This window comes from Silurus aristotelis (genome assembly GCF_946808225.1).
Source record: "Silurus aristotelis genome assembly, chromosome: 1".
NCBI lineage: Eukaryota > Metazoa > Chordata > Actinopteri > Siluriformes > Siluridae > Silurus > Silurus aristotelis.
In genome coordinates, this window is record NC_139574.1 from 14,623,476 (window position 1) to 14,641,218 (window position 17,743).

A 17,743-nucleotide genomic window follows, 5' to 3' on the forward strand; every position below is an offset into this window, starting at 1 on the left:
TATACACACACACACACACACACCACAGGGTTGGGCAATGATACATCAAAATGTATTTTAAAATACCAAATAATTTTACTTTAAGTGTATCAAAATAAACTACAAAATACAGCAGCCACACAATGTATCAAAATAAACTACTGTATTTATTTATTTTTTTTATTTATTTACAAACCTTCCATCAGTTGGCCTATTTGATCTACTGTATTCAGTCACTATTACACTGACTAATCAAGTAAACAATGTTTGATAGCAACAGCTTTTCTCAGGCCGAGTCACACAATAAATCTGACATATGCAACCAGTTAACAGATAAAATATTTACATGCATTTTCCTGTGATCTCCCACATGAAGGTCATTTTTAAAGTAACCAACAGTTTAATGTTGAACAGTTTGTGAATGACTCAGAATTGTATCCTAATTTAGTTACTTTGTGTTTGGTAACGAAGGGCTACTTTACATCAGCAAAAAGTCATTCATAAGAAGACAACTGATAGCACCAGTATTCAAGGCAACTAGTTTCTAACCAATTCATCATTTGATTGTTAATCATAAATATAATATATTATGTGCCAGGCAGTCATTCATGCACTGGTATGCAAAATCATTAACCTACTAAACGGCTTCAACTTCAATAAGGGAACAATATTCTGCAATTTAATATTTATTTATCGATCATTGGACACCTATTTGAAAGCCCTGATCTCAACAAGTCTGGGCAAACCAATCAGTAGAGTATGAGAAGGCACCAATCAGATGCTGCATTTTAATGATGTCATCATGTAGACTTTTATTTTACAATAAAAATGACAAAATCCTATTTTATATTTGAAATATGTTAGTGCAATTATCTTTTTTTTATTCTTATATTTTCTTTTTATTCCCATTTCTTTTTGCTGCTGAGTTACCAAGCAAATTTTGTTGTATCAATACAAGAACAATAAAGTCTCTAAGTCTAAATACGTATTTGAAATACATCTACAGTATCATAAATACTGCCCATATATATATATATATATATATAAAAAAAACACACACACACACACACACACATTATACATCCTCTAATTATATTCTTATATGTGTATAATTTATATATACAATATAAATGCATGTTTAAATATGAATTAAAACCTGGGAGAAGGAACAGCAGTTAAAATCTTAATGAAGGACTATGAAGAACCCAAGAGAAAGATAAATGAAAAGTGAATGAGAACATGAAAAAGATTTGACACAGTGATGGACATGGAAAGCTCCCTGTCCTCATCCATAGCATGATAATAAAATTGCCTTCAATTTTTATTTATTTTTTTTTTTTTTTAAGATTATTTTATATTATGTTCTTGTGGATTTGGGATTGTAACCTCATCAGTCATTTCCTTAAATTCAGCCATAGTTAAACTGAACTGACCAATCAGCAACAACTATTCTTGCAATTTTTTTATTCTATGACCCTCAATGGAGGCCTGTGTATCAATAAATATAAAACTAATAAAAAAATCTGTTTTAGGTCAAATAAAGCCACAGAATATGATCTATGATAACCCCATATATTTACTATATGTTTATACATTTCATCGCCTGCTTCCCGTCTGCATACACACACACACACACACACACACACACACACACACACACACACACACACACGCACACGCACACGCACACTGCAAGTAAGAGACTAATACACTATCTAAACAAAATTTACAACACCTTTCTTATTAGGAAACATGTTTTCTGTAGTAATATATATGAAGGGTAACTGCCAAGTTCTTCTATAACCAGTATTATTAAAGTTATTAAAAAAACAGTGCTGTACACAACATTTCCAGAGAAACTGGAAACCTAAATGATGTTTGTATTAAATATCCTGTGTCACTGTAAAAAAATGGACTCTTACAGTAATCTCACACTTTTATCTATCATGTTAATATACAGTGCTACACATACTCATGCACACAAAATGAACAAACTCTTAATGTTTTTCATAATCCCTTGTAGCATATCCTATTCCCTAACATGAAACATGGTGGTGCTTCTCAATAGCTCCCTCGAGCAGACGAACCAAAGGGGAGTGGAGAATGTATCAGGAGAAAACCGGAACCAAAGAAGAGTGAGGTAAGAAATAAGCAGGAAAGGAAAAGAGAACTGAAGGTCGAGCGGTAGAGAATTGGTAAATAATTAGCAGGACTAACATGGCGTTACTGGTAGCTGTGGTGGAAAGGTCGGCCGACGAGATAACTCCGCACTTGGCACATTTGAGCGTCATATTGTACAGTGGCACTGTCATCTGACTGCAAAGTCAAATCAACACACTGAAAATACACACATTCACTAACAAATATACACAAACTGAAGCTTTGGCCACAGGATCCCCTCTCCAGCTCTCTGTCAGGGCTATTGGGTGACTTTTGGGGACTGGGGAAATGGCAATGTACTAATTGGCCACATTCCAGATGTGGCACATGCTAGAGATTGTGAACTACACTGGAGAACTTTTTATTACTGTGTGACTGCCAAAATTTACTGCTATATAGCTGTTATGAGATGTGATTGACATTGAAATCCTAATAGTTTTGAATTACTACACAGTTTAACATTATGCTTCATTCCAGATTCCAGCTACTTTATGTTTACAACTTCATCATAGAGTCTTTATCACTCAACCAGATAACAATATCTTACACACATACACACTCAAAGCCATGTTAATATTATACAAGTGTGCGCGCACACACACACACACACACACACACACACACACACACACACACACACACACACACACACACACACACACACAGCTTTATTTTCTTCCATTCACATCATTATACATGCAGTTAATAAAATTTTTATGCTAACAACTAAATCTAACCCTAACCTTTACCTCAGTAATCAAATGTCTCTCTTTTTCTTTCCTCCTTGTGGACCTGACAAATATCTAATCAAGGTCAAACTGTCATGTATTTCTAGCTTTGCTGGGATATTTCATCTCCACCAGGGTATAAAATTTCACACACACACAAAAACATATTTAACTTACTGTAACCTTTTAAAGACCTTCCACTGATATAATTAATTACACCTATACCTTAACCTAACACACTCAGATTCACACGCACACACGCATTGCACCAATTATACAAAGTGCATACAAAATTCTGTTAAATGAATATAGCTGGCATCTCTTTATGAGTACAGGGAGTCCCCAACTTATGATGGAAATGCGTTCCGAGGACCCCATTATAGCTAAAATAATAATAATAATAATAGTGATAAAAAATATTGTAAGTCGAGACATTGCCTGGCCTACCCAGGAGTCTTAAAGAATAATCAGTATAGGGAAGGGAATACTGTCATTTTTTTATAATTAATTCGTCAATTTACAGTTAATAATTTAGCAAAACCGAGCAATTGAAAGTACTGAACTGTAAACAAGTACGGTGACGAGTGGCGATTCGCGAGCGTACGCTGCTTTGTTTGCCTGCCACGCAAAACCAAAAATATATTTACTATTTTGTCGTATCGCTATCGTCCTCGTAAGATCATAAAATTGAACCATCGCGGGGACCATCTGTATACTTCAATTTCATCGCTGCTCTCTGAATGCTTGCAGAAATATAGTTACCATGTGTAAAACACAATAAGTTCACTGCAAACATCTCCAGAGCCTGCCATGTTCGCCAACTGAACTAAACAAAGAACATTATGCTCGCATCTCTGATGTGTAAAAGGCTGCTTAGTTGTGATTTCTACTGTTGTCCACAGACACAAAATGGCCACTTGTGAAATAGCAATTAAAGCCATCAGCACGACACGGTTGGTCTCATGGCCGACAAATCGATCCTGCATCTGGCAGACATGTAGATTAAACCCCACATAATATCAAAAATCCAATTCCATGCTAAAGGCCAATCCAACCAATAAAAGGTGGCTGCAGGCGGTGATATTAAAAAGCAATCAGTGTTTTTGTGAATTACAAGGTCATTTTACTAGTCTTTATGGTGAAGGCTAGAGGCATTTCAGAAGCACAGCTTTACTGCAGCAGCTCATTGCTGATCAACTCTTAATACACCGCACTCCTCCTAGTTTCATCTCCCGTCGTCCGGTTATTCAGTTCGACAGCACAGACATCCTCCTTCTGCCCTGCATCTCTTAAAGCGAGATTTTTTCTAAAGAAACCAACAGGAGCTTCCCCTGCCTGGCATGTGAACCAGGCTGGGATTGAGGTAAATGTTATTCCACCACTATGCTTAGCCTCTAGCAGGTCTAATAAACGTATACCTGATTTTCATGTTACTAAAACTTCTGACTTGTGTCATTTTTTTTCTTAAGATCTTCATTCAACCTAATGAAAAATGTTAATTATATGAATCGTTCTACTACTGTAACAGCAAGCACTTGATATATTGCGAAGCATATAAATAGCTTTTCTCAATACTAAATTAAAGTTCCTACAGAAAAAAGTGTGGTTCTAATAAATTACATATTAAAAGTAATTACGTATCAAAATAAAGATCAAAGAAACTCACATGACTGAAAGCTATCTTTTAATGCTTAGACTATTTACTTGCAATAATCTCTGGTTACAAAGAAGTCAATTTGAAGTGGTTATGTTTGATTTCAAGTGGCATTTCTCGATTCAGAACCCCAGATTCTGAACAGATGTAAAACACTTTGCATCTAATCCAAGGTAAAGAAACGCATACTTCTTTATCCATTTACCTTCAAGCATAAAAAATAAGGTTTGTGAACAACTGGCTATCAGTCTCACATGTGCACTTCCAAACAAAGTATTTTATAGTGTGGTATGATGAAGCATTACGATTCCTTTTTACTGGAACTAAGGGACAGGACCATACCACTTTGCACAAACCACTATCTATTAAGACATAGTTTGTCAAGGCTCAGTGGGAAAAACTTGAGTGGCCTGCACAAAGCCCCGTGTTTAACCCTACTGAACCCTTTCGGGCTGAATAGGAATGCTTACTGTGCCAGACTTCTGTGCCCGATATCAGTGCCTAACCTCAATAATGCACTCGTGGCTGAATGGGCAAATCTTTACAGCCTTACAAAATCTAGAGGAAATCCTTTCCAGAAGAGTGGGCTTTATTATTAGAACAGCAAAGGGAGACTACATCGGGAATAAAACATTTAGAAGGTTTCACTGGCTACTTTTCTTTACGCAAGCCATGTTATCAGTTTACTACTCTGCAAAAAAGTGGCAAAGGAAAAACCCTCTCTTTTATTTCTGTTTTAATGTCTCTAGCCCTGTAGTCATTAATCTGATAAGACGCCTTGTGCTAATCAAAAAATAGCTGTAGCAGAGCAGTTTTTTAAATACATTATAACAGCAATGTTAACCCCCCCCCCCCCCCCAGTCTGCTGAAATGCCAGCTGATGACCCCTACACTTTTCCATAACAATTCAATAATTTGCTTACTATATGTGAAATGTTGAATGCTTTTTGTGTTTGTGTAGTCTACACAAATAGAGTACATGCTAGCGTTCAAATTGAAACGACATAATATTATTCACCTTCTAAGTTCTGTACTATAAGAATGCGTACCATTAGTCCGGCCTTTTTTAATTTTGTGATTGTGCTTTTCATAAAAATATAAATCCCAACCTGCATTGCCAGATCTCGAAGGTGTTAACACACTGGCCATGTGCAGGTTCTTAACTGTGCTTAGGCACAGCACACATTTTAATTAAGCATGCTATGGATTCGAACCTCCATGAGGCCGAGGGAGAGACAGAAGGGGAGAGGGAGCCTTTAAAGGAATAGATGTCCTTCTGAAACTTAACGACACACACGCACACACATACACGGAGCAGGAGAGAGAGTGTGAGAGAGTGTGAGAGAAAGAAAAAAGAGAGAGAGAGAGAGAGAGAGAGAGAGAGAGAGAGAGAGAGAGAGAGAGAGAGAGAGAGAAAAGAGGCAGAAGGAGATTAATTCAAATTTACCTCCTGGTCTCATTTCTGGATTCATTTGCATTCCTTAATTTGACAAAGCTAAATTTGAAATCATCAAGTTAAAGCCTTGAGAGCCACTTATTCTGTCAAATGGGCTGTGGAAAAAGTCTGAGAATTAATCTCGGCACTCTACCAAGAGCTAGTAATATTGACATTAGCCAGCTATCAAGGTGATCTGAGGGGCCTTTGTCTGTGCCAATCAGTGCCCAGGTGGGCAGAAAGATCAGCCCTGAGTGGGAGCAAAGGGGGATGCTGTGGTAACCCTGACACAATAAAACAAAACAAAAAAAACCAAACAAACAAACCAAAAATGAAAGAGGTCATAAAAATCGTTGCACAGACAGAAGAAACTCTTGTGTTCTTAAAAAGAGTGAAAAGTAAACAAATAAATAAATAAATTGAAGGAAAAACGTGAAGCTGCTCGACGCAGAAACAATGGCATAAACAGCCACGCAGCAGTGAGCAGGCAAACATAAGCAGGTGCCCAGCACAGGACAGAAATATCAGAAAGAGCAGTCTAGTGTCAGAAATAAAATTGTCCCACATAAATGTCTATGGGAGAACCTGATTACTCATCTGTGGTATTAATGATCCATGACCACAGTAGAATAACTGTCCCGAGTGTACAAGCATAAAGTTGGACAATATTACTAATCCATACAGCACTATATTTAAAGCTATAACAATTCTCACTACGGATTATGATCAGTAGCCCCTTTAAGTTCTATGATTTAAAACGTGTGGAAATCGATGAAAGGTAATAGGAAAACTGCTCAGGCTGAACTATATTGATTAGATATATGGAATGTTAGAGGATTATTGTTTGATGTTTGCCTCTGCTGGGCTTGACTGCTTTCCTTTAAACAACCATTCTCATAAAATATAAAAAAAAAAAATAAATAAATAAAAAAAAAAACAAAGAAAGAAAGAAAGAAAAACATAACAGACATGGACATGTACAAATTTAGGAACATCTACTAAAAATTGCACTACCAGAAATAAAAACTAAGCTGAGGAAACATATTAAAGGTGGAAAAGGAATGCAGGGCTGTATACATGTGCTTTTGAAAGGATCAACAGCCAGTCCTGTCTGATCTCTCCCTCTGGTCTCTATGCCCTCACTTCCTTCCCTGTGTCTTTTGTCTACTTCCATCCTTAAGAGACCATTAGATTATTCTTATTGCACTGTTAGAACAAATGATGCCTATTCTTGACCTTTTTTATTCTGTTTAAATCATGGCCTCTCTTTCAGACTTGATCAGTGACTAATCTACTTTTTCTTTGTGCACTCTGCAGGGAGAGAGAGACAGAAGCTTGGCTGCTGAGCCTGTATGCTCTGTGGCTTGGATGGATATATGATATGAGGCATACCCTGCCCTCTCCTTCAGTTTCATATCAGTAATGCCGTCTTTGGACACCAGTTTGTTAAAAACCAGAATCCCGATAACCATGTTAACCTGGAGAAGAGAGAACACAGAGTTGAATGGACATGCACAAAACTAAACACAACACTCTCACTGATAAAAAAATAAAAAAATAAATAATCCCAAAACACGATTACACAAAGCAGAGATTAACTCTCTAGATTCAATTATAGAGATTAGTCTATGCTATTCTGTTTAAACAGACACCGAAATCCATAAATGTTTTCCACCAGATATTGCGCTGCAGGCTTTCTGGGACTGGTGTTTTAGCTAATTCAATGGCCAACTTGTGATAAGCCGAAAAGTATTGTCTATCTATTCCGAACAAACCTCTTAGTGCCTGCCCTAAAAGATTGTAATTTTTGAAGCAGCTGGCTAGGAGAAGTGCTGGCAAGTAATCTTTCTCTCAAAACAGAAAAGCAAAGACCAAGAAAGTACCAAGACTACAGCTGCAGCCGGTCCAACAAATGCGTACAAGAGCCCTCCTTCCAGAGACAACCAGCAGCTAGCAGAATAAGAAGAAACGAGGTTGGAGAGAGATAAAAAGAAAGAGAGAGAGAAGGAAGGGTTAGGAAAAATAGACAGGTAAAGGATATAAGCTGGTCAGACTATGAACAGTAATTTCAGACTGTGTGAATCCAATGTCAGGGTTTCTGCAGGTTTCACCAAGTCAAATGCTTTTTAAAACCTTTTGACATCAAAAACACACAAATATATTGTTAGCAACTAGACTTAACTAAGCCATCAATTTATTTTATTTTTCAAGCATCAAGTATTGCTAAACTGGCACTTCCCCATAGCTGAAAAATAAAATCTGTTTTTTTTTTGTCGTACAATCCAAAAGAGATTTGCGCTAATAACAATAATAAATAAAAAAGCATTTCAAAGTGCTAAATAGGGCATTTCAATGAGCCTGAATGTAGCTTTACATGGACATCAGAAAATTAAGACTTAATTATAATAGTTGAAGACATAGAACAGCCACTTTCAAGGCCTTTTTAAGACCCCGCGGAAACCCTGAATATAGAAGAAGACGACGTCTGCATGTTTGCGAAAGATCTACTAATCGATTCCAGCAGACTGCTAAAGCTGTAAGAAACGGAGACTTACTAGTTAACGGTACCGTATCCTTTGGCCTTGGTAAAGCCAACAGAGATGGCCACAACAAGAGCAGGTAAGCCTGTAGAACAGAGAGGGAGATGAATGATTAGACTAGGATCAGAAAATATGCACACATTTGATCAAGATGGGTATGGCTAGTAAAGATCGCAGTTACAATGCAAGCATAAAAAAACACCTCACTTTCAAAGGTACCAAAAAAACTTTTTGGCTTTCCCACCCTTTATTTCATTCCTAATCATATTTGGACTGTTTATATATAACAAGTACAAGCCAAGAAGGTGGAATTTGCCATAATAATGCACTACTCTTAAAAAATTGAGAGCTCGATTCTAATCCTCATCCAGCTGAGAGCCAACAGAACAACTGGGAGGGAGGGAGGGAGGGAGGGAGGGAGGAAGGGATAGTAAAGTCTCTTCACTGTCAATAGCAGCAATAGTGGCCAGCCGTAGGAACCTGTAACTTCATATATGCTGATACACTTCATGTATTTTTCTCGAGAAAAAAAAAATAATAATAATAAAAAGTGTGTGGTAGGTGTTGTGTGATAAAAGATAGCAAGCTGGTGATTGGATGAAAATATAAGAAAGTCCCAGCAGAATGCAATCATATGACTTTTATTTTAATTACTGGAGTTTGTTGTTGGTTCGCTGGTCCACACTTGAGGTTTCTGCCACTATTCTAGTGTTTTTCTGGTGACTCCTGTGTGTTTTAACAGTCAGTGAATAGAACAAGGTCTATTGGTCTGGCGGTCGAGGCTACATATGGCGTGTGAGAAACTGAATCGAAGAGAGTAGCAACCACTGATTTAAGACAGCTAAATATAGAGCAGACAGACAGAGCTTACCCCATCCCAGGCAAAGGAAGCGTTTGCGTATGATGCGGTTTCTCAAACGCCCAGTCACAGCCATATAAGACTGCCAGGCCTCCGTAAGAACCCAGCAGAACGAGGAGAGAAAGAAAAAGTGCAGGAAAGCTGCCACAAGAGTACAAACAACCTGACGGGTAGAAGAACAGAAAGAGACAACAAGCTTTTATAGAGTTTAGAGCAAATTGTATATTCATTTTGTACTTTCCTCCTATTAGCAGGTACCTTGTTTCGTGTCTGAGTCTGACCAATAAGGATTAGTGCATTAGACGAGATGATGGACAGGCAGAAGTTGATAAGAATGACGGAGCGCTCGGAGCGGATGTACCTTCAGGAGAAAAGAGAAAGTCTGCTTAAAAAATTCTGCAACCTCCACACAATGACTCATCCAGACACCACATACCATGATGAAATTCATAAACAGCCATGTTTGAAGCTGTCTATATGAGCTGAGATTTTAATACAGAGAATGTGTCCTTAGATATATTAGATTTATGCTCTACCTATTATGCACAACAGAATATTACTATAAAAAAACTCCTTTGAAATATATGGGGAAAGAATTTTTTAATGGCATGGTAAAATAAAATAAAAAATGCCTGCACAACGATTGTGCATTTGTCAAACTGTGTTGAATGCCTACGATTCAACCAGCAGGCGCACACTGTACTCAGCGGAAATCTGAAATTGGTCCGCGTGCTCTCAGCATGTTTTCTATGAGCTGTTTGATTGTTGTTTGCCTGACTGGAGCTGTTAATTAGGAATATCTGACTTTGATGAATAAGTTAGGGCTGTTTAACTCCACCAGCAAGCGAGCTATCCATTACAGAAAATTCTGAAGAAGAAGAAGAGGGCGTAATTGCAGTGCACTTCTGCTTACGTTTGCTTACCGATCTGGCATAACATTATGACCACCTGCCTAATATTGTGTTGGTCCCCCTTTTGCTAAAAAAATACAGTTCTGACCCGTCGAGCATTAACAGCATTAACTTCTTCAGCAATTTGAGTTACTGGAGCTCATCTGTTGGAGCGACGGGCCAGCCGTCGCACCCGACATGCAACATTGAGCCTTGGCTTCATTGGACCACTTTTCAAATCAAATCGAATCAAATTTGTATTTATAAAGCACATTTCAAATCAACCCTGGTTTGCCAAAATGCTGTACATAATAGTAAAAAAGGAAGAAAATAAAACAAATAACATAGATAGAATAATAAAACAGTGAACGCACAGAAAAAAACAAAATGAGTTTTTAGCATGGATTTAAATTCAGCTTATGTAGAACGAGTTCTAATGTGTAGTGGTAGGTTGATCCACAGCAACTGCGAAAGCTCGGTCACCTCTCCGTTTGTAAGCGACATCGTGGGACAGAGAAAAAGAGATGTTGATCCCTTGATCTAAGTGTTCTATATGAATTATGAGGAGTAATTACGGTAGGTCAGCGAGGTATTTGAGGGCTTGGTTGCAGCAAGCTTTATGGCCAAAATCAATACGGCAGCGGACTGGCAAACGTCAAATTTGGAGGGTGTGATCACGTTTTTGAACCATCTCAAGTCAAGAGATTGAGATAGATCCTTTTGATAGGTACTGACCACTGCAGCTCGGACGCTACCCACAAGAGCTGCAGTTTTGGAGTTGCTCTGACCTAGTTGTCTAGCCATCAAAATTTGGCCCTCGCCTATTTTTCCTGCTTTTAACACATCAATTTTGAGAAAAACAAAAAATTTTTTACTTGCTGCCTAATATATCCCACCCACTAACAGGTACCATGAAGAAGACATAATCAGTATTATTCCCTTCACCGGTCATAATGTTACGCATGATTATCTGTGCATATGTGCACACACCATAGATCATAGAAAGGATATAGTAAAAGTGTAGCATTATACAGTTTTCTGACAAATGGTACATTTCGGAAAAAAATCTTCCTTATTTTTTCAGTGTCTGATTTAATTTTGCTATTGATTAAATTAATTGGCATCACGCCTGGCCTGCAGATTGCCTGTTGAGTATCCCTGCACTAGATCTCTATGCACCATTTTACAATTAAATATACCGAAGAGCGTCGCTATAACAAACGTCACGTTATCAACTTTACATCCTGAAAAAGCCGTCCCCTTAAACCTTCAAACATTTAAACACAATTCAAGCAAAAAAAAAAAAAAAAGACCTACTGCTTGGAAATTTTGTTAAGCATAATGATGATACTGTATATGTTCTCTGATTCTCTTTTTTTTTTCCCTTTAATCAAATCCATGGTGGTATATACATACGCATGCGTATCTTCTAGGAAAATACGCGTACACCTCCTTAACTCTCATTTGCGTTTTGCTTCAAATAAGCCAGTTTCATCTCTTTTTTAAGCTGATGCATACCTCCACACAGAGACGTAGATGATGATGAGGAGCAGGAGCGTGAGCGAGGAGACCCCACAGCCCACAATCAGCGTCACGGATGGAAGCTGGCTCTTGGAGGGATCCATGCTCTGTCAGTGAGGGAAAAAAAAAAAAGACTGTTGTGTTAAAGCTAATGGAGTGCTTGAATAGCACGAGTTTGTCTTCTTCTCCTCTTCAGACAGCTGCAGTGAGACTAGTGCTGTCCACGAAGCACTGGCTGAGGAGCAAGGTCAAGTCAAGGTTACTCAGTAAGAAGCTGCTTGCTGAAGGCCCACACATACACACACACACACACACACACCAGAGACAAACTGCAAAACCGTCACGGCAGTCCTCGCGTACAATCCTGCTGCAAACGCCCATAACGCCGCTGTGCAAGAGAAATTTAGTAAACACGCTGCTACCGTCACCCTTGTGAAACGAATCTCGCCATTTCCATGCTGGTGCAGCCGATGCTCCAGTTTCCATGGTGATGGAGTTGAGAAACAGCGGCCACTGCAGTGGTGGATGCAGCATTAACCCGACTAAAGGTGGCGGTTTGTGCGTTCAACATGAGCTACAGTGTGTGCGCTGAGTGTCTGCGTTGATTCGTTTATGCGACTGTGCACGTGTATCTGTGTGTCTGCTTCTACTCCATAGGTGTATATTCACTTTGTATATCAAGAGCCTGTTTTTCTTTAGCCAATACTATAGAACCAGGTAAATCACATCATAGGGATTTTAATCCTTCAATATATTTCACTTACATATTTAGATTATAAAAATACATTTGTGAACAGGAGCACAAAAACCCAAGTCCATGCTCTCAGGGTAGATACTCCCCCCACCTGTCAATCAGAGAGACACTAGCCAATTATGGGCTTCTGTAAGTTTGTGTATGCTAAAAGAGTACAGTACAAGTACTTACTATAGAGGTCGAGACATGTCCTAGCCTAAAAATAAAAGTACATAGTTTAGCAAAACAGAGGAATTTACATTACCGTAATATATACTTTACAGCGTATATGTATGTGGCAATCGGCACGTGCACAAGCACCGGTTCGCCCTCTGTTTCAGTGATGCGGATAAAAAGGACAAGAGCTAGGTAAATTGGCTTTGAAACACCAAAAAACACATAAAAAAAATACACGCTCTAACACCGAGACAACTAAATGCCGGCGAACGCTGGCGAAAGTAAGGCATCTCACAAAAAGGGGAGATGTGCACAACCTGGCAACGTCCCAATCTATCGTACAAAAATTATGCACGAAAACTCTAATATTTGTACATTTTCGTATCGCTATCATTGTCGTGAGATAAAAAAAAAAAAAAAAAAAAAAAGTTTAAGTGGAATTCTCGTAACTCGGGGACTTGTATATGATTTTCTTAGACTCGTAGCATGGGCAGAAGTTTGAAGGTTGCTGCTAGCCTTCACCATCTCTGGTTGGTATCTGTTTTGTGATGGGGAGACCTAGCCAATATTTGGGAACTGATAAATGACTGCATTGGAAGGAAATTTGTTTTAAAATTAGGCTACTGTAATACAGACATCAAATTATTTGCTAATATACCAAATGTTTTTTGCCCCAAAAAAAGGGGCAAAAAGGAACAGCTGTCCTGCACAGATGTTGACCAAAAATCAACAGATGAAGTCATGGCAGATGTCCTAGGGACATGGAATTTAGGAAAAGCTGCTACACTGTGTCCTATGTGAGCTTTCAAGGAGGATTGTAGACATGCTGTGTGCACTCAAACGTTGCATGAAGGACAGGACACGTCGCATGCTCTGCAAATCACCTACGTACACGCACACGCACACGCACACACACACACACACACACACACACACACACACACACACACACACACACACAAGCAAGCAATTACTGTAGGTAAGTTTATAGCTCTTTACATCTCCAGGTCTGAAGGCCAAGCCGAACAAAGTTAATTAAACCCTTCTGATCAATCAGCACTGCAGCGATTTCTTCTTTTTACAATGAAATATACATAGACACATACTGTACCTAAATTGTTGGCACACACACCGTACTATCAAAAAAAAAAAAAAAAAAAAAACCTGTTCAAAAGAACGGAGCATCCATAAACACCAATACAGAGGAACTAGAGCAAACGATTGGCATCTACTTTACATGTAATACAAGGTGGTATCAAAATCAAAAGTATTATTTCCCTTAAAACTTACTAAAATGTCAAAAATGTAAAAGCCCATTTAGTTCTGCAGTAGAGGGCTTCTACTTTTAAAAACAGGCTTTCTGAGAACGCAAATGTCTATAAGATTATCTTTGTGGTTTGAGCCATGATTGTCTACAGAATTACCCAAACATAAGGACTCTAAACTACAGCAACTTTCAGAGCCCACACCACACATTGCTCACCTTCTTCTCAGGGGGGTGAGTTCATAATTCTTTTTTACTATTCTGATTATTACTAATGTACATACAGTGATTTTCAAGTACTTTTCGAAAGAATAATTCTTGGTGATAATTCCGAAACATCCCCACACATAATCCTGAGCACTGTAATTCAAATTGTTTGTACACATCTCTCTCTCTCTCTCTCTCTCTCTCTCTCTCTCTCTCTCTCTCTCTCTCTCTCTATATATATATATATATATATATATATATATATATATATATATATATATATATATTTATATTATATACATACAGTACAGACCAAAGTTTGGACACACCTTCTCATTCAAAGAGTTTTCTTTATTTTCATGACTATGCAAATTGTAGAGTCACACTGAAGGCATCAAAACTATGAATTAACACGTGGAATTATATACATAACAAAAAAGTGTGAAACGACTAAAATTGTCATATTGTAGGTTCTTCAAAGTAGCCACCTTTTGCTTAGATTACTGCTTTGCACACTCTTGGCATTCTCTTGATGCCTACTTTGAAGAACCTACAATATGACATATTTTCAGTTCACTTTTTTGTTATGTATATAATTCCATATATAATTCCACATGTGTTAATTCATAGTTTTGATGCCTTTAGTGTGAATCTACAATTTTCATAGTCATGAAAATAAAGAAAACTCTTTGAATGAGAAGGTGTGTCCAAACTTTTGGTCTGTATTGTATATATATATATATATATATATATATATATATATATATATACAGTGAGGAAAATAAGTATTTGAACACCCTGCTATTTTGCAAGTTCTCCCACTTAGAAATCATGGAGGGGTCTGAAATTGTCATTGTAGGTGCATGTCCACTGTGAGAGACATAATCTAAAAAAAAAATCCAGAAATCACAATATATGATTTTTTAACTATTTATTTGTATGATACAGCTGCAAATAAGTATTTGAACACCTGAGAAAGTCAATGTTAATATTTGGTACAGTAGCCTTTGTTTGCAATTACAGAGGTCAAACGTTTCCTGTAGTTTTTCACCAGGTTTGCACACACTGCAGGAGGGATTTTGGCCCACTCCTCCACACAGATCTTCTCTAGATCAGTCAGGTTTCTGGCCTGTCGCTGAGAAACACGGAGTTTGAGCTTCCTCCAAAGATGCTCTATTGGGTTTAGGTCTGGAGACTGGCTAGGCCATGCCAGAACCTTGATATGCTTCTTACAGAGCCACTCCTTGGTTATCCTGGCTGTGTGCTTCGGGTCATTGTCATGTTGGAAGACCCAGCCTCGACCCATCTTCAATGCTCTAACTGAGGGAAGGAGGTTGTTCCCCAAAATCTCGCAATACATGGCCCCGGTCATCCTCTCCTAAATACAGTGCAGTCGCCCTGTCCCATGTGCAGAAAAACACCTCCAAAGCATGATGCTACCACCCCCATGCTTCACAGTAGGGATGGTGTTCTTGGGATGGTACTCATCATTCTCCCAACACGTTTAGTGGAATTATGACCCAAAAGTTCTATTTTGGTCTCATCTGACCACATGACTTTCTCCCATGACTCCTCTGGATCATCCAAATGGTCATTTGCAAACTTAATACATGCCTGGACATGTGCTGGTTTAAGCAGGGGAACCTTCTGTGCCATGCATGATTTCAAACCATGACGTCTTAGTGTATTACCAACAGTAACCTTGAAAATAGTGGTCCCAGCTCTTTTTAGGTCATTGACCAGCTCCTCCCGTGTAGTTCTGGGCGGATTTCTCACCTTCCTTAGGATCATTGAGACCCCACGAGGTGAGATCTTGCATGGAGCCCCAGTCCGAAGGAGATTGACAGTCATGTTTAGCTTCTTCCATTTTCTAATGATTGCTTCAACAGTGGACTTTTTTCACCAAGCTGCTTGGCAATTTCCCCGTAGCCCTTTCCAGCCTTGTGGAGGTGTACAATTTTGTCACACCTCCACCTATGTTAGTAGTTGGATTCTTACTGATTGTATGGGGTGGACAGGTGTGTTTATGCAGCTAACGACCTCAAACAGGTGCATCTTTCTTTTCGGCTTCTCCCGTTAGGGGTCGCCACAGCGGATCCTCCGCACGTTTGATTTGGCACATGTTTTACGCTGGATGCCCTTCCTAACGCAACCCTCCCCAATTTATCCGGGCTTGGGACCGGCACTAAGAGTGGCTGGGGATGGTTCCCTGACCGGGAATCGAACCCGGGTCGCAGCGGTGGGAGCGCTGCATCTTAACCACTAGACCACCAGGGGACCTAAACAGGTGCATCTAATTTAGGATAATAAATGTAGTGGAGGTGGACATTTTAAAGGCAGACTAACAGGTATTTGAGGGTCAGAATTCTAGCTGATAGACAGATAGACAAATACTTATTTGCAGCTGTATCATATAAATAAATAGTTTAAAAATCATATATTGTGATATTGTGATTTTTCTTTCAGATTATGTCTCTCACAGTGGACATGCACCTACGATGACAATTTCAGACCCCTCCTTGATTTCTAAGTGGGAGAACTTGCAAAATAGCAGGGTGTTCAAATACTTATTTTCCTCACTGTAATATATATATATATATATATATATATATATATATATATATATATATATATATATATATATATATATATATATATATATTGCCTCAAAGAATCCTAATCGTTACAAAATCCACAGAGTCATGTGGAATCAACCCGGTGCTTGTAATAGACAACAACCGTTCTGCGCAATACTCTAATGAAAAAGACAGCAAATCCCACCTAAGCACATCTCTAATTACACGCTTCACTAGATCAAAATAACTGGCTTGTACCTAGAACATGTTCCTCTTCCCTAAATGGGACGGCTGATTCCCTTACTGGAGCTTTGAGGGTCTGGATGATATTTTGGTTCGGGAATTGATTCTAAGGCGGTGTGATCTGTTCAGGGTGAGGCGCTGGAGACCTCGACGTGCAGTACACATGCTGAAAATGGGGAAACAATTTGCGTCATCGCAAACAAAACTATGAAGAATTTACTTTGCATAAATAGTTTATCAGAACTGTCCAGGAGAAGTGGTTTAGTTATTCTGAGTTATAGCACAGCACTGAGGAATGTTCAACTGCGATTTATCAGACGGTTACTACTGTGTAGTGCTTTAAACATTGGACATTGTCCCAAAGTGGCTTTACAGAGATAAAGAGGTTATGAAGTTGGAGTGTATAAGTTTAGTGCCTATAAGTTTGTCCTATATAGGTTTATCCCTAAGGATTGAGACAGTGGAGAATGTGACAAGGAAGAAACCTTAAGAGGAACCAGACTAAAAAGAGAAACCAACTTCATCTGGGTATCACCGAATGTCCATTCATTATACTATATATTATATTATATTTATTATTAGGTGCTGATTTATTTTCTATAACTGCAACTCTGACATTATGTTGGCTGCAAGGTTTACTGTATGTTAATGTATGCATTCTAATATGTTAATGTTTTTATACTGACAACTTACACAGGTGCCTGAATAGCAGAAATAAATTTAAAACAGTCCTGGAGATGTTGAGGAGATAAGATGTATATTTAGAATTTTCAGATG

The 17,743-nt window shown here is 38.4% G+C and overlaps 1 protein-coding gene across 10 annotated transcripts in view; it reads right to left on the bottom strand.

The window, feature by feature from the left end:
- The window catches only part of adgrb1a (adhesion G protein-coupled receptor B1a), a 100,403-nt gene that overhangs the window by 9,480 nt on the left and 73,180 nt on the right, over window positions 1-17,743 (bottom strand). For 6 of the 10 annotated variants that reach the window (XM_083543769.1, XM_083543768.1, XM_083543765.1 and 3 more), the window contains 7 exons: window positions 11,764-11,873; window positions 9,614-9,716; window positions 9,368-9,518; window positions 8,512-8,581; window positions 7,840-7,906; window positions 7,349-7,434; window positions 2,197-2,295 (listed from right to left, as the gene is read on the bottom strand). In XM_083543769.1, coding sequence (XP_083399895.1) covers window positions 2,197-2,295; window positions 7,349-7,434; window positions 7,840-7,906; window positions 8,512-8,581; window positions 9,368-9,518; window positions 9,614-9,716; window positions 11,764-11,873 — 686 coding nt within the window. The remainder of the gene's footprint in view (window positions 1-2,196; window positions 2,296-7,348; window positions 7,435-7,839; window positions 7,907-8,511; window positions 8,582-9,367; window positions 9,519-9,613; window positions 9,717-11,763; window positions 11,874-17,743) is intronic. The other 4 variants (XM_083543766.1, XM_083543770.1, XM_083543771.1 and 1 more) reach the window with 1 other exon arrangement.